The following is a 27,031-nucleotide window of genomic DNA, read 5'->3' as shown; positions in this document are numbered from 1 at the left end:
ATGAGCTACCTTGGTAGAGCTACCATCCCAATTAATTCCATGACAGCAATAATAAAACACTAATTTCACTAATTTTCAGCTTTCTCAGTTCCTACAGATATTACCAACACCATATCTAAATGCACTGAACTGCAAGGAGGAACATCTCCAGCATTCTGATTACAAAAGTCTGCATTTTCTCTAAGTGACTGTATGAAACTCCATGCTCTGTATGCCATAAAAATAAACCTTGCATTGTGTTAATCCTGACAGCTGTTTTCCCTAGCAGATCTGGACTTGAAGAGGCAAACGTCCTCTGTCTCAAAGGCTGCCTCATTTTGGTTCTCAGTAAACTATGACAATGAAACTCTCTCTTCTTGTTGACCCAATTAGCCATGAACTGCCTCCGAGTACTGAACAGTATGGTTTTGTTTTCTCCTTGAGAACTGGAAAGTTAAATCACCATCATGCAATTTATCAGCTCAATATGTTTCCAGCAGCTCTTCTGCACTACTTACAAAACCAAAGTAACAACCACATCTGCTGGAATAATGTACTTGTCTGAATCCTTTGGCTCAGTGATTTCTCTCCTTGAATTCTGCCTGTCTTTTGTGCCTGAACAAATTTTTATTATGTTGCTATTACCTGTGGGCAGATAATGGCAGGAGCCATTTTTTGTTACATTTTTTCTTTAAGTAATAAACGCTGTTTTTTAAAAATTATCTGAGCAACTGCAATTTGGTAAACATATATTCCTGTTACATTCCTTTTTCCTCAATAGGATGACAGATTCTTTTCACCATTAAGTCTCAAATATCTTCTTCTGAGCAGTTTGACCATCCTTCCAATAGGTCTCTTAAGAACAAGCTGGCTAATACAATACTTCAATTTTTAGGAAAATGGATGAAAATCACATTTTATTATTCAGAAATCACAGAAAATTGTCTCTCTTTCCAATTATGCTGGTTTTATCATCTCTTTTCACACTGCTGTCACTTTGTAGGAAAACTGCATAGATCCTGAACATAGGTAAGAAAGACAATCTATGTTGATCTGAACTAGTTTGGCAACATGTGAAGTACAGCTTTCAGAAATAAACACATTCAGTAAGAGGAACGAGATCCTTTCATGTAAGGTACAATGATAAAAGCGCTGCAAGGTGCAACTGAGAACCTTCATAAAGCTTCTTCTCTATGTGTTATGACTACATGGCCAAGTGAGCAACAGTTCTGGTAACAACTCCTAGTAACTTTACTTGTACTCAGGCAAATAAAACAACCTGAAAATGTATTAGTATTGTTTGTTTTTGTAAAGGAAAGGTAAAAAATCTGTATTGCTGATATAAACCAGTATTTTTTCTGAAGACGCGTTAAACGGAAAAACGTACTTCAAAAATTAAAATTAGCTTATAGTCCTTCCTATTATTTGTATCACAACATACTGTACTGACTTTGCAAAAAGTCATCCCTTTCTTCTTTTCAAGGCCTTGTATGATGAAAACCATGTCAATGTTTTATGGATCTGTAAGTCTCAACTGCAGCAGTGATGGACACGACTGTTCATGGACAGGTAATCACTACAGTAAGTAATTTGGTACAGGTCTTTTCTGATGCTTCAGCCCTTCCCATTTCATTAAAATATTATTGTATTTTCTAATCTACAAAGGAAAGCTCACATATCAGCATTTTGAAGTCTGACAGATCAACATTTAGCTTTCTAACGGATTACAATATTTAATTATATAAATTAATAAATTATGGGGAAAACCACTACTATGTTGTACTTCCACTTTCCTGAAAATACAGAAATTCTTTCTGGAAATTTAAGTGCATTGTAAACAAATAAATTCAGAATGCGTAGTAATTACATTTTCCCTGCAAAATGCAGATTGTGATCAAAGCTCCATAGAACATGATCCTTCTTGGACTTAGGAAACTTTGAAGAGGAAACATGAAATGAGTAAACATTCTACTATGTTTATGCAAGAAAGACAGCCCTGCTTTGAATTATGACCTAAATGCTTATGCAGTTTAAGATATCACAACAGCATTGGCTTGAATCAATCACAGTTCTGCAAAAAACATTTTAAGTCAATGTTGACACAAATACATAACAAATCAGATATTCTAGTCGTGGAATGGAACTTGCTTGCTCGTCTCGGCAGCAGACACAAAGATGTAGCTGGTTAGATTTTGAGTCTTGCACTGTCAACATTTTATTTTTTAATTTAGGTCAGCAAAGATCAAAGGAAACAAGAAGTGGCAGGAGGTGAGGAATCAGACGTGCATTGAACTGCAGCACCTCCCTGAAAGCACTCAGTTCTTTTCTCCCCTTCCTCACATTTGGTGTATTTGCTATTTGCATCTACTGTAACAGAAGCAAACATTTGGCTTTTAGCTTTGTCTCTTTCTGAGCAGAAGCATCACTGACACAGTATGTTGAAAAATCAATAGTGCATACAGACGTGATTTGTGAGCTACATAAAAGTGATAGATTTCAGAAGAAAATACTTACATTTTATGCTATGTTGATGTTGTGGCTTAATTTGAGGAATTAACTATTTTTACTTCTGTTTTTCTTAAAAACCAAGCCATTAAATGCAGTATCAGAACAAATATACACAGATGTATTGCATATGTAAATATTATACAGATATTTATATTCAGACACATATATAGGGAATGTTCAAAGTGAACATTATGGTAATGAAACACTGTAATTTTTTACAATCCATGTTACCATCAGCACAGATGCTGTCCCATACAAAATAGAAACTCTACACAGCTTATTTTGAAGAATAGGGAGAAGTGATGCATATTTTTTAAAAGTGTGCATAAAATGCTTTGCTAGAAAGCATAAGAAGTTGCATTTGAAACAAGATGATGGAGAAATAGTGTCTCACAATGGCATTTATACCAGTCAAGCAATTTTCTGTCATGGCTACTTTAAAACAAAACTGAAAAAGAATTGAAACAAATCAACCCACAAACCCACAAACCCGTTATAGATGATTTCAAACTGACAGGTTTGAATATATTATGTTAACTCTGCATCAGTTTTCATATAACATCCTTTACCTTGGTCCAGTTGAAAATTACACAAGTCATAAATTAGCTTTAAACAAGTTTTGAATCAGCCTGGAACTAGTTTTCAAATTAAAGAGCTGCCAGTATATTACATGCTACTGTCATTTTATTACCCCAATCAATCCTGTGTGGCCTGAGGTAGAAAGAAAATGGATGCTGTCTTCATTTGCAAAGGGTTTATCTCTCACACCAGGCTGTGAAAACATGACTGCAGTAATGAATTGGAAGCCAAAGTTACTAACAAAGACTTCTAACAGTAACAAAGTAGAAATATTCGTCCCTCTTTAGACTTACAAAAGAGTGGGAGGGAGGAGGAAGCCCTTTCTGAAACATGAAGACAGCTTCTTAAGGCTGAAGGACTAAGGGAAGAAATTAGCACATTTTTATTGAAGTGCTAAAGTGCTTATGGCCTCACAGAGTATCGTTTTCAGTCCTGCACAGAAAAAGTCCTCCTGAGGCAGACCAAAGGTGCCTCTCTAGCCCAGACCACAAAAGAGCCCTCCACCACCTGACTGACCGCTCCTACCATCCTTATCCTTTCTTGCACCCCAGGGGTATACTTTGAAAGTATTCACAACATCTTAGCCAGAATTTGGTTAAGATCTGGTGAAGACAAGGTATCTGCAGTTCTCCACAGTTCACAGGTGGACAACGTAAATCCCCAGGGGAAATTTAGCATTCATCTAAATCGACTCATATACGAGATCAATCACTGCCACTCCTAGGATTTTGCCCTGTGTTAGTTAATGAGAGAAAAGCATGGGCTTTGCACTTTTAAGTCATGCTCCACCGCTGTAAAATTTCCCTCCTTCTTTCTGTTTGCCTTTGTCACTCTCATGCTGATTTTATTTAACATTTGACCATCTCCTCTCTTCCTCTGCCCTCTCCAAAGACAGGAAATTACAAATGCAGCCTTTAATGTACATGTGCTAACCTCCTATGCTGCCAGTCACAGAGGCAACAGCGTTGTCATGTCCTTGGCAATTTTTTCTCTCTCCTGAGAAGGGGACCATGACTTCTGTGTTTATACATTGTTAGCACAACAGGGTCTCATTCCCAGCTGACTCTGAAACTACCTCAGTTCAGGTAATGAATCTTAACCTATCTAAATCTGCTGCCTTCTTTTAAAGACAGAAACAAAAGAAAAACCTTTTATAATTATCTGTTTTCCAGAAAAATTACATTTTTTACCCTCACACTGTTTTTTTTTCTTCAAACACATTGTGCAATATGAACTAATAAAGTTACAAGAAGTTTCCAATAAATACTCATCTGTTTCAATTTATAATCAATCCCTCTACGTTTCAGTAAACTAAAGCACTGACAAAGCAAGCTTGCATCTCTGAAATCTACCTACATTTCCAAGTGTCAAAGGATGAATTCCCACTTTCACTGTTATTTTAAAATAAGAATGGGGTGCTACTATTGCTAATATTTCACTAGAAGTGTTTGAACAAAGTATGAGAGGAAACAGGGTCACACGTTTTCTCTGCATGCTTTCTTCAAATGGAAAAAAAATAATGTACATGTATTTAAAGCTAGAAAGAGCACTCTCAAAATAATGTTTTCCGTATTTATTCATCCAACTTTATCACATGCAAATAGAAACAGCAAACAGGAAAACATTTTATCATTTGAAGGTATTATTCACTGACCTCTGGAACCTGAATTAGTTTCCCCTTTCTAACACATATTTTCTACATCTCCATTACTCAGTGTACCAATCTTACCTCTCTTTGGACTGAATTCTCCACCTTTCAAATCAAACTCTCCTAGATTATTGTATTTCCCTTTTACTTTTTCATAATTCATTATTTCCCAACATTCAAAAGCTGTACTTTCAGCTACCCTTTCAATAGCTGCTTTTTCCGACCCCAGAATTCTCTGAACGGTATTCAAAATCAACTCCTAAAACACTATAATTAACAAAATCACATTAGAATACAAAAACTGAAATTAAACTTCAAAATGTAGATTAGCCACACTAACCTCATCTCATATATATAATGCAAAGGGATACAATTTTCCCATTACTGTCATGGATTAAAGCCACTGAGCATCCATGGTTGCATGATGCTCAAACTATGGGCAAAAATTTCTGTTTGAACATGCACATCATCGCCAGAAATTTTTAGAATTTCTTCAGTAAAGGGATACAGCCAGTATCTGTCCTTTTTGTGCTAAATCTCCTATGTCTTGCATAATTTGGTAATTATCTGGTGCACCAGAGCAACAGATTTTATATGAATATCCTTCTGCAGTATATTAACATATTGGCAAAACTGCTGCACTATGCCATTATCACTGCACATAAGAGTAACTCCATTTTTTTTTTTGTTTGTACTGCTTTCTTCCTATATGTTGTTCAGCTATTTTTTCTTATTATAAATTAGGTTACAGGCATATACCATAGCCTAGAAGGTATTTTTGTCCCAGTTTTTTATTATACGGAGCTTTAAAAGTAATTTTATGGAGTCCTAAAAGCTCCTTAAGACAATACGCATGCAATTTATTATTGCTGGATCAGGATATTTCATCTTTGCTGTGCCCATTTTGTGCAGCTCTGATCCCTCTGACCCCTCCCCCTCCTCTGAAAAAACCCCGAACACCCAAAACTTGCAAACCAAATTCTCAAACACGTCACAAGCATCTACGGCCACAGGAAGTGTGGTGCTTACCGTATAGCTGTATGTATGTTGCATATAACAGCAATAGTTGACTTCCAACATATTTACAGAATGACATGGGCATTTTATACCTAACATGTAAACGAAGATTTTCTAAACAACAACCGTACAGTGCCACCTGCTATTACTTGTGGAAGGCAGCGCTGCAGCTGCAATTGCTCCATTAGTAAGGCTACATTCGGGCCTGCAGTTCTCTCTTTCCCTAAGCAATTGAATGATCAGGGGAAGACCACATCAACCAATTCACATAGTCCACCTGTGTTTCTTTTCAAATCATGTCTGAATTGCCCCAAACTTTCTGTGCTCTTGGACTACTAGGCAGGGACAACTTCGGAGTAAGGTACAGCAGGAAACTTACTTCCACCTCGCAGGGCCAAGCTGTTTATTTGCACAATTTATGGTCAAAGTAATTTGCTTTACTGCACTTCAGCAGCTTGTGAGAAAGCATACACAAAATTTGCTTACAATACTTGGCTAGTACTTAACTTGAACTAGAAGATTGAGCACTTGAGAAGATCTCTGCTCCAAAAAGCAGCTGCTTTATTATAACAAAAATAGAATGTAGCTCAGAAAAGGCTTTCTTTCAAGCACACAATCTTCAGATATTATGCATCAGCATGCAGAGTGTGTATGTCAGATGTTGGAACAAAGCTTTAAATTGTACCATCTAACTTAATTCTCAAGACAGGGTCAGCACATTCATAGGGTTGAATTTTTTTCTCCCCTTAGAGAAGTCCTTTAAGCAATATTTATTTAGCTCCTCACATCTTCATCAGCACTGATTCTTGCTTTTCAACTCCTTGAAGTCCAAATTTTCCCAACATAATGCAAAACAGAGTGCTATTAAAATGTGTGATCACCAAAAGCACCACAAAATTGTCAAAGGCTACTTATTAAATCATAACTGGTTTTCATTTCTCCCCACTTCCACAATCTTTTCTAGTAACAAGATGAAATAAAGGGATTGCACAGTACATCATTTTGTGCAATCGAAGTTTGTTATGTGAGTTTTATAGGTCCCTAAAATTCCTGTCTATGGCACCCACTTATCTGCCTATGCTTCAGAGGTTTTCTGTAAATACTGCTCTGGAGGAAGGCTGGCTGTGTGCCCTCCACATCCTTCTTTCCACTTTGCCCAAGACCTATTTCTTAATTCACTCCATTCTCCTCTATAAGGGTTTCTATGTTTTCCTCCAAGTGGAATTTTCTCATTCTTATGAATGTGTGTGCTCATGTTTCCCCTTTTATGCCATTATTTTTCTGCTTTTCTCTTCCTCTTTCTCTCACTCTCTTCTTAAAAAGTACCATCATTTATTTTCAACTGATAAAGCAGAAAACTAAAACATTAATTCAAGGCTATAAAAATACTTTGAAAGAATGAATCTATCTATAGAAAAGTGTTTATAGAATCTTTCTATAAAAGTGTTTCTTATATCCTCCATTTCAGATCTCTCTAACATCTGAATGTGCCAAATTAAAAAATCTCTTTTTTTAAGAGTTCTTAAAGGACATCCTTTAAGAAGCTTCTAACACAGGTTAGGAACACTACTTTGTGAGTACCACTGAGTTATTCATTGACGCTAGTCACTAGAGTAATTAAAGAAAATTTCCATATAACTTTAATCTAGTAAACAGAGAGACATGCTTTTTTTAATAGAAAGTAGACAGCTAAAACACAAGGCTATTTTATTCTGTCAAACTGAGCTACACTGACAATAAGCTGTTTACTAAAAAGGGAATGAACAGCCTAGCTGACACAGTTTAAGATGTGACATTGATCAGCCATCTTTTGCTGAGCCCACAGGAACTGAAAGGTCACAACTACTACCGCTGTTTAAAGCATCCGCAGAAAGGCCTGGAAATTCCTCACTCTTCCCTAATTAAGAACACTGTAAATGATACATGGAATGATGAGGCTAAATTCACTTGAAATGTCAACTTCACTGCTTTGTTCCAAGAGGCATATTTTCCCTGTTTTGTTGTTGGTTTTCTTTTTAAGATTACATCTACCAGTCAAAATACCTTTTTATGTTTCTCATCTGTAGTAGGAAACACACCAAGTCCCTTACCATTACATGTAGTTGCTTAATATAATTGCAGACCAGATTCTTTCTGTTAAAAGCATATGCATACAGTGCTTATACAAATATTCAAATGATAAAATTTTATACCCTAGCAGTATATATCCATACATCAATTTTTAGGGTTTTGACCTTGAGACTACCGATATGTGAATTTCACAAATTCCCTTCTCAAAATAGGAATAACTTTTGTAGTCAATGAAACTAAAACACAAACACACCTTTGATAAAGCAAACATAAGAGAGGTTTTAATCGTCACTTCATACCAGTAAACACTGCAGTCTGAGAGGACTGGCTCTGTAAGCAGAGCAGTCAGTGTTGAGGATCAACCAGACGTGCTATACATGTTTCAAAGACAGGACTAGTTTGGTCACAGAGGCAGCATGCCTATTAGCAGTCAGAATACATCCTCAGCTTTAGTGTCCCTTGACAGGAACCAGTTTGAACACTCTTGAGGCCACTCTGTAACCTGAACCAAAGCATAGCAACTGGTGGCAACTGGGGGATTACTTTCAAAAATGCATTCCTGATCTTAACCAACATGCTAAGATAAATACACACTAAGATACCACAGATCAAGATCCATGAAAATCAGCATACTGAAATGTAGATCTATATAAACAAATAAACAGAAAATGTTCAAAATAACAGGGTATTTTAAATACTAGTTTTATTCAGAATTCAGTATCTATCAACAGTTCCCTTCTTCTTCTTGAGATTCACTACACTGAAAGCTCTCTGGGGTCTAACTATTTCCCCTTCCTCTTTCCTTTTCTACTTCCCCCTTAAATTAAAAAAAAGAAAAAAGAGAGGCAGACACAGTTAATGCCTTACTTTTAGACGAAGGTTTGATTGCTGCCCTAAATTAATTGGTGAACACATCAGGAAGATCCTGGTTCACTTCACTCTTCCTCCTCTTAAGAAGGTTCAAGATCATATTTCATAAGGGATTGCTTAAGAGATCCTGCCCATGGCAGGGGGGTTGGAACTAGATGATCTCAAGGTCCTTTCCAACCCTAACTACTCTATGATTCTATGATCTTTCTATTCTTTAGCTGAAGCAGGTCGCGTTGATGGAAGGATGAGTCAGTGGGTAAAATGATCCATTGTATATTAATCAGGGTACCTGAGAAAGGGTACAAACTGTCTTCTAATATTTTACTATTTTATATCAAGGAGCTTTTTGGTCTCTGTCTATGCTGCACCTAGAAAGCACATAAACAACAATAGGTCTATAGGTCATTTCAGTGAGAATTAATAAGACATCAATGAATCACAACTCCCAGATCTCAAACTTTTTGTATTTTCTCATAATTACCCTTTAAATTTAAGATTCTTGAAGCTATCTTTACATTGATTCAGACATCTTATAATAACCTTCAAAAAGTTCCTTACCACCCGCAATTAAAAACCGTATTTAGAATATCATTTTTGCAATAAAGTTCCTCTGCCTTCTGCAATACCTTGAACCTAAACAAGCAGTGGAGATATTATGCATGAGAAGAAAATGGTGGGACAAGCTGCATATTCATTTAATATACAATATACTTGCAAACATTAGTACCTAATATGTATCCTTATTTATTGCACAGGAGTGGTTACACATTTAATATTCATTATGTCAATGACTGTATCAATCTGCTGATACCCTTCTATTTCCAAAAATAAATATGTGATGTGATTAACTCACTCTAAGTATACTTGTGTGTACCTTCCATAAACATTGAGTTATCTTGCTATTTCCTTTCTGACACTTCTTTTCTTCAGCTATTTATACCACAACTGAAAGGATACCATGTGCCCTTCAGTCTTCATGAGATTAGTAGCTAGAAGAAATCTTGCTATCTACAGATTCCAAGGTTTTCCACATATGAAGTACTTCGGTACCGTTTGACACAGCTGAAATACACTTAAGACTTTTCAAACATGACCAAATGCGTTTCAAACCACTGAACCAGATAATAATTTTCAATCGTTACCAAAGACACACTTACTAAAAAATCTAAGATAAACTTAATTGCTAATAGAATTTATCAATGCACTATACATTTTAAAGGTTTTGTGAAAATCTTTTCAGAATCTATTTTAAAATTCCATTTATTTGTGGTTTTTCTTGGTAGAGCTGATTGTAATGCTCTTACAGTTATATACCCATACAAGCTATTTGCTGAGCCAATTTTAAGACGAGCGAACTTTTCTGCTACAGAATGCTAAAATCCAAGCGATGAAACACTCTTTTCCACAGAAAGTGGCTGACACAGCACAAATCAGCAATACCCAGCTGTCTTCTGCAAAATGTGATTAAATGTGGCTGGCACTAAGTGAATCTCTATTTGAGAATGGCAACTAAACTTCACTACCACTATCTAACATAACGACAAAAAGCAAATCTTGACTCCGCTAAAATTCATTACTTGCTTAGCACTACGCAAAATGGCACTTTTTTGGTTTCTTCTCCACTCTCCTTTCTCTCTCCTACTTGGTTCGGTATGATTAGATTTTGCCCAGGCAGCATCAGTAATTTGCACATTACTTCAAGTGATGTATATGGCTGCATTTCTTTGACTCTAAAATAAAATCAACCTTGAGAGTATACACAAGCACTTAATTAGGCAACTATGACAATGTGTTCAGACCTTATCCAGAGACTAACAATTAAAGAACTAATTATTCTTCGATCATATAGAATATGGTGATGTGCTAAGATAATTTGCAGGGCAATAAAGTTGGACTAGTGAGGAATTAAGATACATATTTCTTTAATTACATACATTCTAGCTCTATATAAAACATAAGGCAAGAAATACATTTCTAGGTAAAAAATAATTATCTTAATTCTTTAAGAATATTCAAATTGGAAAAGATTATGCACAGTGGAAATGTTTTTAATACTGCCCTCCTGGCAGCTTATATCACCTAAACCAAGAATTTAATCAAGGTTTGAAAGGTTAAAAAATTCCAAAGTCAGTTACAAGCTTTTCATTCACAATTTTTTTCAGACGCTTTCAAAATCAGCATGTGCTATACTAATTAAGTAAATAACAATCCTAATTTGCAATAGGGTTGTTAATATAAAGTAGTAATGGTCAATTACAGCTTATCGGTAAATTTGTTTATGGCTCCACTGTCAGCATGAAGCCCCTAATTATCAATACTCAAAAGGCTGATTATTTTAGGAACTCTAGAAGTAGGAAGACAACTGGATTGATGGAATAGATCTGAATGTATAGCAGTGGTGTAAGCTATGATGTTTCGTAAGCTACAGTTCAGTGACTTTCATGGGTGTGTATCTTTCGTGACTTCACTGAAAAAGGAATATAAAACAGAAAACTTGGGTTAAAACTACTATCATCTCCATGTCTTTCACACATAACATCTTTAATATGTAAAATTCACTGTCACAATGCTGCTCAACATTATAAATATCTAGAAATTGATTTTCAAAAGCAAGGAAGAGAAAGCCTCTAGTTCTTTAAGGAGCAAGCATTCCCCTGTCCCTCCTAGACACTACTCTTTTAGCCTTCTCACATCCTTTGAGAGTGCACACAGCTGAATACCAAAGAGGAGGTATAGAATCTTCCTGTTGTGGGGTGCTGCTCAGGGCTGAAAAAGCACTCTCATTTTTTATTCTCTCACGCTGTGTTAGCATAAAACCATGTTTAGTGGCTTTACTTCAAACACGATGCTAGCTGCTTTTTGGATTTTTCCCAATTGCAGATAGGTCCCCACAGAGATTCCTTGCCACTCGGCAGTACAGTAGCGGGCAACGTAGGCTGTAAATTCATTTTGTCATGGCTTAGGAAGTATAAGTCATGATTCAGTAGAAGAGCTATTTCCCAGATAAACTGTCTTTGTAAGCAGATTTTGTTAGAAGCATAACCTAAAGAAGGTGCAAAGCAGCAGTAGCATTTCTAACAACTGCCCATGAAGAGAATTTGCTTCCTTAACCACTACCTTAGGGTAGGTAACAGTTATTCTATCTAAAGTAAAACACATTTAAAGCAGAAGTTTAGTCAGTTAAATGTTAGATTGTGTATATTCAGATTACATGGATTAAAAAATGTATAATCACTATGTTGTGCTTATGATTTGTTTTTAAGTCTAATACTTTACTACCAGGTACCTCCTAAATGTTCCATTGGACATCAGACATGCGTATTTTAACCAAAGCAGTAATTAATGAGCAAGCTTGTTTCTAATTTCAGTCATCCTTGCTTGTTTTCACTTCAGTAGCATATTTTTAGTTTCAAAAAAGCAAAACTATCAAGACAACTTAGGAAAAGCAGGACTACCTCAGTAATAATTTCATTTGCGAGATACTTACAAAGCCTCTTGAAAAAATAATTTGTTTCATTTCTGTATGAGGTTTGTGTGGCAAGGTTTTGGTAGTGGGGGGGCTACAGGGTGGCTGCTGTGAGAAGATGCTGGAGCTTCCCCCATGTCCAATAAAGCCAATGTGGCTGGCTCTAAGACGGACCTGCTCGTGGCCAACGTGCAGCCCACCAGTGATGGTAGTGGTGCCTTTGGGATAACATAGTTAAGACGGGGGAAAAAAACCTGTGTAACAAACTACAGCCAGAAAGAGGCATAAGAACATGTGAGAACAACAGCTCTGCAGACCCCAAGGTGAGTGAAGAAGGAGGGGGAAAGAAGTGCTCCAGGCACCAGAGCAGAGATTGCCCTGCAGCCTGTGGTGTAGACCATGGTAAGGAAGGCTGTCCTCCTGCAACCCATGGAAGTCCACAGTGGAGCAGATATCCACCTGCAGCCCATGGAGGTTAACAGTGGAGCAGATATCCATCTGCAGCCTGTGGAGGACCCCACACCAGAGCAGGGGGATGCCCAAAAGAGGCTGTGACCCCGTGGGAAGCGCGCACTGAAGCAGGCTCCTGGCAGAAGCTGTGGCCCCGTGGAGGGGAGCCCACACTGGAGCAGCCTGTTCCTGAAGGATACACCCCACGGAAGGGACCCACCTGGGGCAGTTAGTGAAGAACTGCAGCCCATGGGAAGGACTCACTTTGGAGAAGTTCATGAAGGGTTGTCTCTTGTGGGAGGGACCCCACGCTGGAGCAGAGGAAGCGTGAAGAGTCCTTCCCTGAGTTAAAATATAACATGTGGCAGAGATAACATGTGATGAACTGACCACAAGCCCCATTCCCCATCCCTCTGTGGCACTCAAGGAAGGAGGCAGAGAATCTGGGGATAAAGTTCAGCCTGGGAGGAAGCAAGGGGTGGGGGAAAGGTGTTTTTAAAAATTTGGTTTTACTTCTCATTACCCTGATTTGACTGGTAATAAATTAAACTGATTTCCCCAAGTAGAGGCTGTCTTCCCCACGACAGTAATTTCTGAGTGATGTCCCTGTCCGTATCTCAACCCATGAGCCTTTCACTGTATTTCTTCTCCCCTGTCCAGATGAGGAGGGGAATGATAGAACAGCTCTGATGGGTACCTGGTTATAAGGCATGTGTATGTATCATGACATTCAGAATGAATTACTCTTTTCAGTAGTATTTGAAGCATTTTTTCCTCCTGCTTTCGTCATAAAATATTCAGCATTATGGAAGGCTTTAAACGGTATTACTGCTCTCCTAGTAAGGAAAAGAACTTAGAACATTGTGCAAAGCTTCAGCTTCGGAAAGGAAATTCTGCATTGTTGGATTGTTTATGAAAAAGAGTGAATGAAGTTAATGGGAAAGACAATATTTGTACTGTATTGTCCATTTTTTTCTATACTTTTTTGATACAGTTAAGCTGCACCTAAGAAGAATTACAAGCACTGGAAGTCTATGATGAGGATCTGGCCATTAGTACTATGGGGTATTGGAACTGGTAGAATTAATTTTGACATGGAGAAGAATTAAAATAGGTTTAACTTAATAATTTTAAAGAATTTAAAATAAACATCTGTTCCAGAAACATTTTACGGTGCTTAACATTCTTTTTTCCCCCATGAAAACCTAAGCTTCCCACCTACACTATGGGAATCTTCTTCTGCCAACTAAGTTTATCTGATTATTTGGATTAATTTGGGGATTTAACACCAACTAACTTTAGGCTGAGCTTATCTGCTATTCATAAATCAAGTTCCATCTTAAGTTAATTTCAAGGCTGATTATTTTTGGAACATTTTATGGTCGAAATTATTCATTACATAGATGTATTATACCTGTTTGCAGAAAATAACGGAGACTCTGCCAACTCCTTTTTTAAAATATGACACCTGGGGAGCAACTATTAAAACACAATTGGCAATACTTCAGCCAACTGAGAAGAATTACCATACACTGCAATTTCACCCTTTTTTTTTAAATTATCTTGATAGTGAAATTCATTTCTTTGCCAAGGTTTGGCATTACTGAAGTTCTTAAAACAACGCCTAAGTGGTGCAAGGACTTGTGTCAAATCTGCACACAGCCTTGGATTTGGATAATTTTGGATTTGGATAATTTTCTCTTGTTCAATTTTAAGGGAATCAGTGTAGTGTCAATGTTTGACTGCTCCTCACAAACCTAGGAAGACAACAATTTCAAAATAACAATGTATTTTCCAGTTGCTATATAAAAACCATCTTTTGTTCCACGTCACACAAGCAACTGAGATCCTAATCTGATTTATATAGCACAATTCAACTCTTCTCATCCAACCTTCAATATATGAATACACACAAAAATGTTTAACTCTATCATTTTTGATGATCATACAATGAAATAGATCATAATATCCACACCTAGTAGAAGTGCAGAGAGATTCTACCTTTACAAATGCAGTCAGTGAATTACAATATGCAATTTGTTATTCTGCAAAACACCTTGAAATACTCCTAAGTTCTAGCTGAAAAATGTTGCTTAAAGCCTGAACTTTTTTCCATTATATTATGTTCTGCTTGTATCAGCAAGAAGATTTATTAGCAGTATGCTTTTATCATTTTTCAGGTGCAATGCTGTTTGCCACGGTGGCAGTACATTTGTTTGTATGTTGTGTCCTCAAAGGAGGTGCTCTGATGCAACAGTCCCTCTGGTGCAAGCTGACTAAATTAGGGTCACAGTTTCTTTATTACAGTTGCAGTCACCCTTTGTCAGCATATGCAACTGAAAGAAGTCTGAATTAATACAAAAGACCCTTAAGCATTTTTTGGTTGATTTTTTGAAATACGCATTTTAAATGTAACTACTTAAAAATCACATTGCTTTGAGCGATAAACTATATCCTGTACAAAACATATTTAAAGAGATGATTAAGCATGCATATATACTATCACTATGTGCCCAGCTCATAAATTGTATTCAAATAGAGTTTTCTTGTATATATAAAATGTTAAAAGATACTGGCTATACTGAAAATGTTTTGTTCCAAGCGTTTAGTAAATGCCCAGATAAAGTCTGCCCATGCAACGCTGATTCAATCATCTCCTGTGTGTACTCAGGCAAGGAGAATTCCCCCCCTAAACTATAACCCTGGTTAATCTAAACTAGCTGTCTTAGCTTCCTCCTGTAGTCAGTGGACAAGAAAAGGCAGCTCCAGAGAGCAACTCATCCAAATCTATGGAAAAGGTCTAAAATAAGGAAGCAGTGTCGACATCCTGCAAAATGGAAGCCAAGACACAGGGAGAGTAAGAATTATAATTTCTGTTAAATTACTCAATTTGCATTAGTCCAGACCATATCATTATGGAGACTCGGTCCTTTCAAAACATGTCTTATGCTATCGCCCATGGCAGCTCAGAGATTTCAGCAGTTTTGCATGTTGGCCCAAGGGATCCAAGGTGGGCAGCAGCAAACAAGGACAAAAATATCACTAAGCATTTGAAAATTTGAATTTGTCTAGCACTCACAGGAGCTCTGGGGTGAGACAAAGGCAAAATTCAATTTTCTGGTCACAACTCAACTACTTCAAACATAAGGTCAAGCTTTGTTTTTTTTCTGTTCCTGAAATCATTGCTTTGGTTTTCATGCCTGTCAAAACCTAAAGATAGTATCTTCTCCTAATACTCGACCTAAATTAATCCCTTTTAGTGATCCCTGCCAATTAAATCAGAAAAGGCAGGGGTCCTATAGAAAAAAAAAACCTATCACAGCATGAAGTGATTAAAGGCTGCAAATTCATATACAGCCACAAAAGGACTTTAAGCTCTGCATGCCACCTTGATTTTGATATTTCCTAAATTGTGAAAGCCTGACATCAGGATTTTGGGGGTTCACTATTTTTTAACTCCACATGTGAGGAAATGCTCCCTCAGTTTGAAAAAAAGGGATAATGAAAAAGATTAAATTCTATAAGCCATCACAAGATTGTCACTTGCACAACTCATGAGTTGATCAGAAACTTCTACACTCCTCACAGGCCTTCTTAACCACCAACTTTTAATTTTACTAGAATAAAATCCCATGGACTACAAGAATTAAATTGAATTGTTTACTTTTTTTTTCTTTTTATCTGACCAAATTAAGATGTTTGAAATAATTTTTTAAAATTATTTTAAAAAGTATTTTTAATTTAAAACATTATTTCAAATACTATATTCAATATTTTAATGTAACAGTGACCAATTAAATATGCTTATTCACTATATGAAAGCCAGATATACTCAAAGAAATGCTTCTACTCAGCTAATAAGCAAAATCATCCATGATGGCTTTCAAGCACAAAAGGTGTATAAAAATATATTCTTTGCCAGGGTCGGTCTGTCAGGTAGTTGTAGTTTCAGAAAATATTTCCTGAGGGGTTTAGATGAGAATTCTATGCATATATACTGACAATTTATTTCCCCTGCAAAAATGCAATACAGTAGGAAGATGAAATAAAAGCAAACTAAACAGAAGTCTGGAGACAGGGCAGCTGATCTTGCAGCACTCAAATAATGACCTGACACATATGCTATGCAGTGTTTTGCAAAACAGATTGTACACAAAGATGAGCTGATAGAAACATAACTAGCAGAGTCATTGTAACCACCATGAAACTCTTTGCTGCCTTGGTCCTTTGCAGAATTTTAAAATTGGAGGAGATACTTTAAACAGTACTTTTTAAATGGAAGGCAATAGAAAGAATCCACATATAATAATAATAATAATAATAATGAGACCTCATAATGAGACCCTTATTGCACATAATGAACAAATGGTCAGGCCACATTTGTTCCTAATGAGTATTACCACACCCTAATATCAAATAATTTGGTTCATATTTTATTTTTAGTAAATTCAGCTAAACCAAGGTTCCATATTCATTCTGAATATCACTATTTCAAACTATGGGAAAATTTATGATTTAGAGTGCTGCTTGGCAATCCCGAAAGCGCACCATAATCCTCAAACGGGGTAGATACATAATGTTATAGAAATTGAGAGCTTATAGGTTTACTTCAGCTTTCATGTGATGTAACAAAATCTACGGTGTTTTTGAGATGAGAGAGCTTGTCAGACCTTACTAGTGAGCATCACCCATTCCATAAAAGTGACAGCTAGTATTACCAGCAGAGAAGCTGTTGCCCTCATGCCCTACAGCAAAGTCACTGTCTGTCTCTTATTTGACAGGCAGGGTAATATGGGAATATGTTACACTGGTTGAAAAACTAACACAATTTCTGGAGAGTCCTGTGACTAGTATGAGTAAAATGGAAGGACCACGTCCAACATTTGTGATAGATAACAATTTAAAGCATATGTTTATATCTGCTAAATTACATCCCTTGTACTGCTGACACCTGCAAGTGCTTAGCAAAATCTGAAAATAAAATCACATTATTCGTTGTCAGCAGTATGCAACTTTTCCTGAACATCTACAATAGAAATTCATAATTAGAAATAAAAACTAAGTGAACCATTGTATGCTACATGCTATAATCTCTCTCATCACTGAAACAGTGCAATTTACCTACCAACTGTTTTCAAGGCCCAATACTGCTACAGAAAATATTGTTGGGTCATTTTAAAATGTATACTATAACAGTGATTTAAATTGGATCAAAGCAAAGTTGAAGAATGAAAACCAAACAATAGTTTCCCTGGCCAAAGCTGGAAATTCAATCCCATTTTGCTGTTATAATCCATACAAGAAATTTCACTGTGACACACCAAAAATTGGATTTAGTGAGTGACTAAGAGATTGAAATTGTTGGTAGCTCAGGCTTGCGATTCATCCACTGGTCAGCCAGAGTGCAGGAAACAACACACCTTTCTCTATGGTTTTCTTCTTCTGAACTCTAAGTATACATTTGAGAGACCACCCCCTCTAGTGAAGGGTAAAAAAAGCCTTCCCATATCAGCTCCTCCTGGCTGTGAAAAGCTGTGCGAAAGTGTGGATATATAATAAACAATTCTAAAGCCATAGAGAATACTGAATTAAAAAATTAAGTACGTAAAAAAAGCCTTAATCCTTTTAAAAATACATTCACAATGAGGCTGCAAGGAGTTTAACTCAACACCATATTGTTTGAGTCTGTTACACAGTACAGAATAAATCAAAAACAAGGTACAAAAAAAGAACTTAAAAAAACCCCAGAGAACAATATATGTTTTCAGTGAAATATCTCTGCACAGGTCTGTGGAAGAGCTATGGGAAAGTGACTAAACAAAACCACAAGGAGTCCCCCTAAGACAATTTTTCAGTATCTTTCACACTTGTTACATAGTCACTCAAATACAGTTCAAAGTGCCTGTGCTTCAAAGTTCAAAAGACTTTATTTATATTTACTCATTAAAAATACTTTCGATAAATAAAATAAACTTTGTTTACTCTTCAGAACATTGTATTTTTCAACCTGCACCTTAAAACTGTAACACACCCTGCACTAAGTGAAGTCAGTCATACCCGATTTATGATAAAGTAATCATGCTTAACAAGGATAAAGTATCTTTAAAATTGTATATGGTACACAGTGCGCTAATCTCTTGGAAAACACATTTAGAAATTACAAATCCTGGGGTTTTTGTTTACTCAGAAGCCAAGAACACGAGATGGAAGATTTCAACTAACGTTATCAAGAACCCCTTTTAGCTTAAGCAGGTGACAGAAATTCAATAACAATTTTAATTCACTCTTGGAATGTCCGTTGCATGTAAGTGGTACTCAAGAAAGATTGCTTGATGTCCAAACTGCAGTGGACAGCTAATTTCCGATGTCTGTCTTCATATCTCCTTACAGAAGAATGATTTGATTAACCCCCAGGCGTGAAACGGAATACCATTTTTTTCCAGTTGTAAAGGGACACTACCAAGCCAAAAATTTATAACTCTCCCTGAACATTTTTTATCTTCCAGTGTTAAGGGTAACATCATGAAACGGTTTAAGTATCCCAGTATGCTAACAGGTAACTTATGACAACCTCTTCATAGCTGCATCCCTCTGTATCCAAATGCTTCCTTACTAGTTAAAAAATCCTGCGAAATACAAAGAAAGTGGCAGAAAAGCCTGCAAAATTTTAAAGACTTTCAGAATGCTGTGTTATTTTAACACTGAGGTATCAGATGCATTTATAAATTCAATTTTGAAAATCATTTGTAAAGTATCTCTTCAGAGGTTATGGTTGTGATAGAAAAGAAAACCAGTACTAAAGAAGCTCTGTGCAGACAGACAAAGAATCAAAATCTTTATTTTTTGAAAATACTACAGAAGCACACTATCAATATTACTAAAGAGAGTTAATCTGTGTCAAAAATTTAGTTCTAATTTTACAATGCTATATTTGATCAAGGCATACCGATCAATATAAAGTATTAACAATCTTTATATGATTTTTCCAGTGAAAAAAACATGTTTAGTAGTTCAAATAATCTTCATTCATCTGAAAAACATGCATTCTCTATCTGTCCTTAGAGGTTTGTATTCTGTGCTACTCCCGAAATACTTTCACTTGTCAATAATGTTACCAATCCCGATACAGTGTCCATGCTCACTCCTTTCTCAGGGAGAACACAAAATGAAAAGAAAGCATTTAACTGGGATAGTAAAATTCTCTTTATTGGTTAAGAATATTTCCATTTTCCATACATTCTGGTTTTTACCTGTTTTACAGAGAATCTGAAATCATTATTTTATGACCTACTGGTTTTCAGAGCAGCCCTATGCATAGCATTTCAACAAAAACTTCAGATGCTGAGTAAGACTGCTAAAACCAGAGTACTTCGACTATTTCACAGGATGAATTAACTTACTTTGGAGGACGTAGAGTCACATTCCTGACAAATCCACCCATAGCCAGTCTGTTTAGGAGACTTTTTCAAGGGAGGGTCTAGACAACCAAAGTGGTAGCAAAGCCTGCATTCATCACACCTGCAATAGAAAACCAAAATATGTATTTATATATAAATGGTATTTCTACACTATTTTAGATTGAGCTTCCATGCAATTCTCAGCACAAGATTTCCTGATCCATTACCATGATAAAGAAAATCCATTTTCTATAAGGGGTATTTTCAAACACAATCAATTCAAGTAGGTTCTGCCTAATTTGGAATATTTTGATGCAGACACTCATACATCACCTTTGTCATCATTTTATATAGATGACACTACTTCAGAGACTTGCAAATTAAAGAAAAAGCATATAACCAGCTCAATTTTTTTAGCTACTTCAATGTCATTCATTACCATTTATATTCAGAAATCTGTGATTTTTTTAGACAGTGACAACATTGATTCTTCATAGTTTTAAGACACTATTTCACACATCTACTTTTTCAAGGAAAGCTCTGTGAAATGTTTGCTCACATATTCAACAACTCCAGTATTATTTATAGCTATGAATTACGTTTTTTTACACCAGGACTATGTGGTTGATAAATAGATGCACAAAATATTTTCTGATTCGCTTTGAATTTTCTGGAAAGGGGCATTAATTTAAAAGCATTTCACCATGATCTTTCACTTATAAAGCTGCATTACATACATACAACGATTTTATGTTCTTTTTAATAAATCTTTCATTAGTGTTTTGTACTATGTATAGCCCCCATAAAATGCTCAAAACATGTAGCATAGCTATTGTCCACCTATTCTTAATGTACCAGCATTGAAGAAATGCTACCGTTTAACAAGTACTTAATGAAAGGTTTTTAAAACAGTATAATGATATGCTCAAACTAAGAAAGACTTTTAAAAGCAAATAACAGAGATTTTCATATATACTACTGAACCTCACTTTATTTGCATATCCCTCTGTATTCTTTTGTACGAAAAAGAAAGCTTTTTTCAAATTTACTTTGTAATATTCTCTTCATTAAATGCCCTTAAACTCTGAAGTAAAGCCCATATAAAACGATCAAAAATATAGAAAATAGAGTAAATGTTTAAAAATCAAATTTTCTAAGAAATCCCTACACTTCATTTCTCTGCTTCCCTGGCCACTCATTTTCTCCTCTACAAAACCTGCAAAACAAAAAAAAATCTGCAAAAATTGCAAACAGCATGGCACAGGCATCAGAAGATCAAAGACAGAGGGATATAATTTATCAACAGAACACACAGTGCATCACAGAGGATTCGACAGAAAATGCTGCTGTATTAACAGAAGAAAATGTTCATGTGACTCTTCTCCAAGTACTTGCCTCCAAATAAAAAGAAGTATCTGTTTCCTGATTACGATTGTTTAACCTAAGTAAATACTTTGTCCTTGCTGTCAAGGCTGTGCTTGCTAGGGAAGCCTTCTGGTTTTAGCAATTATATGTAAGAAAGACATGATCACTGGTAAGGGTATGACACGTATGGTCTTCCACTAAGTAAAAATTAAAAGCAATAATCTACCTATCCACACTACGCAACACTGGACTGACACAGTTTGGGTATTTTTTAAAAATGGGATATACCATATTATAAGCTATATCCTTAGGATTGTTTAGTAATAACTCAATCTAATTCCAGGACAAAGAAAACACTTAAAAGAGGAAATAATTCTCTATTAAAGACAGAAGAGTTCTAATGTAGAAATATATTACTTATAATTAGGAATACAAGCAGTTTTATTTCTTGCGAAAGGCATATTAAATAACGAAAAAGTTGAGAGTGGGAAATGAGATAGGTTACACTCCTACATCCCAACAGCATGTGACCTTCAGCAAAAGATTAAGCCTCCTTTGAGCTTCCATGTTGTCATCTGAAAGGAATGTATTTTTACTAATCTATCTCAATACCTAGAATCTTATTCACTTAAGTGCTTGCATTTGAGCAGTAGTTACCAGAACTCCCTTCTTGTAAAATGTTTGGGATCCTCTAAGCAACATAAAATAAAGCATCACACTCTTTCTGACCAATTTAATGTATTTTCAGAGCTTAATGCTAAAATCTACATCTGACTTTAAACAGCATTTAGATTTTTTTCTGAAGTGATTGTCTATAAACATAAATGTTTACACATTCAAAAGAAAATGTTTCCCCTTTAAAAACAGACTTTGCTATCTCTTCTTACATGTTTTCCATTCGGTATTTAGAATGCGGTATTTCCTGGCTGCGCTTTCAGCCAGATTTTAAAAGTATGCTGAGGAAACTAGCAAGGCTGGGTTGAAACAACCAGAACAGCACGAAATTAAATACAGATCTGGAGGCACCATTCTAAAGCTGAATGGTTTTAATATTTATTGTCATTAATTTTTATCACTTCAAAGCTGCTCAGTTTGGCCAAAGCAAAATTGCATTTTCCTAGAGTGTGTTAAAAATATCTCTATGAAAGTTTCCAGATACTAATTGCCTTTATCTGCATCTGCACAGCTGAGAAAATGCAAATACCAAAAGCGTATTTTCATGTATCAAAATATAAAAAGTTGCATGGTGATAAAAATGAAACTCTTTAAACACTTCCTTTGTACTGCTTTTTATTGGAATACAAATTCTGTATTGTGGAACGCAAATGCGCTGATTCCAAACTTCCCAGAGCACGATGCTGGGAAAATGGATGAATACACACTGTACCTTGGTTAAAGATGATGCCCTAGCTGTCTGGCAACTCTCATCTGCTGACACTGACTTGGGACAAAATGGGAAGCTTACACACATCAGAGTACAGAAGACAAAAATTGGCATTCTTAATTCCTAGTTCTGAAAGAAAACCTTAAACCTAGGTTAAAATGGCACTAGTAAAATGAGATTAAGCCCTCAAGTATATATACTGTTGTGTTCTTTTGTCTAGCAACATAAAATGATAGAAAATCCACTGTCAGATTCAGAAAATAAGAAAGCATCACAAAATAAGAACAACTTTCAACTTAATTAGAGAATGAAATTGTTGGGTCACAGGAGGTGTCATGCTGACAGTCTCGCAGCATTTCAGTGCCTGCACTCACAGATCAATCACAATACAGAAACCTACCGAGTAAAGGAGCCACGCAGCACTGTCATTTACAAATATCATCTACTTCCATCCTGAAGATGGCTTAATAGTACAAGTTAAAGTATGGGGATGGGAGAAGAGTAAGGGAAAGAAACCACTTCCTCCATTTTAAAGGTTCAGTTAAAAATTTTACCCTTCTAGATTCAAGGTCACACCTTAAAAACAGTCCTTAAACTAGCAAATATTTTATACTGCTGTTATTTGAGGATAACTTTTCCGTAGTTAAATATATGATTTACAAATGCAATTAAGTGCATAGCCATCCTCAGTGGCCTGGCTAGCAGTTGTACTGAAAACTTTGTGAGAATAAAAGCAGAGCTCCACACAAAGACAAGCCAACCTAACCTCCTAAATTACCTCTAACTGACAGGTAATTGCTTACTATGAATGTTTTAACAAGCCTGAAATTACTTTATGCATCAAAATTAGAAATCGCTGTGTTCCTCGTTCCAGCAATTAATGAGGATGGATATATGCCCACTCTATACCGAGAAAATGGGGTGTGAAGAAGAAAGGTGAATTCTGAAGGAATTAGGCTAATAAATTAAAAAAATAATAAAAGAAAACATTTTTCACTTCTAAAAGTATAGAATGCAGGTCAGCTACATCTTCACAGCAAGAAAGCTCGATTAGGCATTTCCATACCTGAAAACTGTCTGCTTTGTTCTTTAATAAAGTGATCTCCATCTGCTCATGCCCTTGGATTGTTTTTATTAGTTTTTTAGCAGTACAGCTGGCTGTGATCAAGCCCTACATAACTCTGCATTTTCCTGTTCATAATTAACTAATTATACTCTAATCAATAGTGTAGATACTGATTTTACAATGTAAATGAGATAAATGAGATAATGGCTAGGGTCAATCTCATTTTATTTACAAAGCCCAGCACACACATCCAATTTCATTACATTCCATCTACCTGCACAGGAGGGAGTCTTATCAGTTGGCCTGCAGAAGTATCCCTGCAAGCACTGGGGAAAACGACCTGTGCTTTTACAGAGGAACACTGAATGCAAAACCTGCCCATCACTGGCACATTTGTAAGTCACTGGTTAATATCATCGAAAACCACAATGAGCTGATTCAGCCAGAGTGAAGAAACCTATTCTGCATTCACAAGACAGCATCACCCATCTATAGCTGTAAAAGTAATTACCTACACGTCCCTGAAACACAACATTAATAAGCTAATCTTTAAATACAACTTTCCAAATATGCTTCAGAGACTACAGAAAATCTCTCACTTACGTACACATCACTGCATATCATCTGCAGTGTCATGCCAAAAGGTACCATGTTGAACAAAATACAGAATTGCAAAATATATATACCACTCCCTATTCATCACATCAGCTTAGATTTATTTTAATGGAAGAAAAGATATAAAACTTTGATACATATTGACAAACTATCATCACCATTAAAATTAGAGAACTAATGGAAGAAAAGATATAAAACTTTGACACATATTGACAAACCATCACCACCATTAAAATTAGAGAACTTGTCATATAAGTCTCACCCTGGCAAACTTAGAACACACTTAGAAGTAATCTCATCCAGAATTTTTAAACCCTCAGAGAACTGCAGCAGGGTGGATGTGCATTCACTCACCCATTAGCTAGGGGGATGCAACACTATTCCAGCACCTGTGTGGATTTAAGTATTGACATGTAACTTTCCTTGTTGGCTTGTTTTGGACCCCATTTCTGACTAAGGCCTTAAGTACCTAAGAGATGTTTCTTCTCAGGCAGTGATCCCTCACCCCTTTAATCCCTCAGTGTCCAAGTGCCACTCTGAATGTGCAAACAGCTGGAGACATGCACTGTGTTAATTTTAAATTGCAGGACATTATCGGGTTCAGATGAACAACCTAAAACCAGCTATGACAGTTTAAGGCACTGTCAACATTTTATTTCTTGTTAGTGGCCATATGATAGATAGAACCGATGGAAAGGAACATGTAAGCATTCCCCAAAAAACAGAGTAAGCCAATGTAGCGCAAGTGAATTCAAACCATAGAACCAAGATGACTGACTTTGGACTGAGGCAGGTGAAGAGTGGTCCTGTGATACCTTAACTGCAATCAGACCAAGTAGGTAATAAGTTCTGGCTGATAGGAATGAATACTGTGAGATGGGTTATATCAGCAACTCTTACATTTAATATCAAAGAAAGCACTTTCTTGTGCCCTTATTTAAAGCATAAAATTAATTAAAGTTCTAATGGTGAAATAACTGTATAGTTTTATATTTAGTGCATTGTTATGAATGCTGTCCAAAAAAGTACATTTATTCTACCTACTGAGGGAAAAGTCCAAAACAATGGTACTTTTTCATTATGGAATATGTAGAAAACATTCTTCTTAGCCTTCTCTTCTGACATCTCTTAAAAAAAGGTGAAGATACATCTTCATCTCTTACCCCACTGTTCTACACTGAAACTCTTCACTTCAGCTCCCTGAATTTCAACAGAAATTGCCTTCATTTTGCTGTGATATGTCATAGGCCAAGAAAAAAACAGAAGCGATGCAGTGTTGTATTTAGACTATTTTAAAGTATAAGGTCTAGATCCTTAGCAACTCTTTTGTTTTTAGGCAGAATATTGTCAAAAGACAAAAATCTAAGTATAAAATGGAAAAAACTGGTTTTCTTCTTCCTGATTTCTATATTTTTTCCCTTGCCTGTAAGTCAAGTCATCTTGCAGCTTCTGTTCTATAGAACCATTTGAAAAACCTATTAGCACCAGGATAATTTAAGAGTGTCCTCATACAGGCCAGCCAAGCTTTAGGTGACTTCATTATCAGAAGTGTGATTCAAGCACTAAAATTCTTATGTGCACATGCACACAATATTGAATGTAAACCAGGATATAGCCCAATTATACACAGTCTTCAAACACAGGTACTGGTTATCCTGAAAGGCTATCGCCAAAGATGCTCAAAATTCTACAGCATACAACTCTAAGGAACTGGATCTAATTTCAAAGTTAGATCTAACCTTGCATTAGTCCTGCTTTGAGTGGAACAGATGTCCTCCAGAGGCTCTGTCCAACCTAGATCTTTCTAGATTCTAATGTTTCAATAATTCTGATTGAAGAAAATGAAATACTCTTTCTGGGAAGGATAATGCTTATGGTATTACACAAAGTAATTAAAAGCCACATTCAAATTTATATTATGCCAGATACAATGCAAGCATACCAAAGGAAGTCCCTCACTTGTGCTGGATGAGACAGTAGACTATTACTCTCTTCTGTTATGCCTGGAAGACAAGGGGCATGGCAATTGCTGAAAGGTGGGTGAATATACCAGCCACAGGATGATTTTTGCATTCTGTTTTTTATATCTATATACTACTGATGAAGACAGTCAAGATGGAAATACCGCCTAACAGAGCAGGATGAGCTTACTGATCTTCAGCTAACAGTAGTTTCATAATGAAGTACCTATAAAATTTTGAAGGTGAGAAACTATAGCTCAAGTTTTTGTCCAAACTCAAGGGTATTAATAAAATGACTATTTTTATTCTTTAGCATACAATAATCCTGTGGAAAACCTTCATTCACACACTGTAGAGGATCTACACTACACTTTCCAGCATCTGCTACATGAAGTAAATTTTTTAAAAATCCTGTATTTAACACTAGTTATAATACATAATAGCATGAATTTCTATGGCTTTGACCTCTAGAAGTTCTACTTCAAAGCAAAAAAATAAATAAAACATTCTACTTATAAATTCAAAAGGAAAAAAAGAAAAAAACATTTTATGTAGCTTCTACTCTCCACCACCCCAGCTACTAATCACCATGTAACCCAAATACCAACTACTTCACTTTAACAGAACTCACAAATAGTGCCAACCAATTGTATAAC

General features: G+C 36.1%; 1 protein-coding gene across 6 annotated transcripts in view; it reads right to left on the bottom strand.

Moving 5' to 3' along the window:
• Window positions 1–27,031, bottom strand: part of PHF14 (PHD finger protein 14) — a 163,028-nt gene that overhangs the window by 34,944 nt on the left and 101,053 nt on the right. For all 6 annotated transcript variants that reach the window (XR_003994643.1, XM_030508431.1, XM_030508399.1 and 3 more), the window contains exon 17: window positions 19,988–20,105. Coding sequence is in view for 5 of the 6 variants with exons in the window: in XM_030508431.1 (XP_030364291.1) it covers window positions 19,988–20,105 (118 nt within the window). In the remaining variant the exon portion in view is untranslated. The remainder of the gene's footprint in view (window positions 1–19,987; window positions 20,106–27,031) is intronic.

The sequence above is a fragment of the Strigops habroptila genome, chromosome 1, assembly GCF_004027225.2.
Source record: "Strigops habroptila isolate Jane chromosome 1, bStrHab1.2.pri, whole genome shotgun sequence".
NCBI lineage: Eukaryota > Metazoa > Chordata > Aves > Psittaciformes > Psittacidae > Strigops > Strigops habroptila.
The sequence above is the reverse complement of the archived record's forward strand: the minus strand, read 5'-3'. Positions and strand labels throughout refer to the sequence as shown.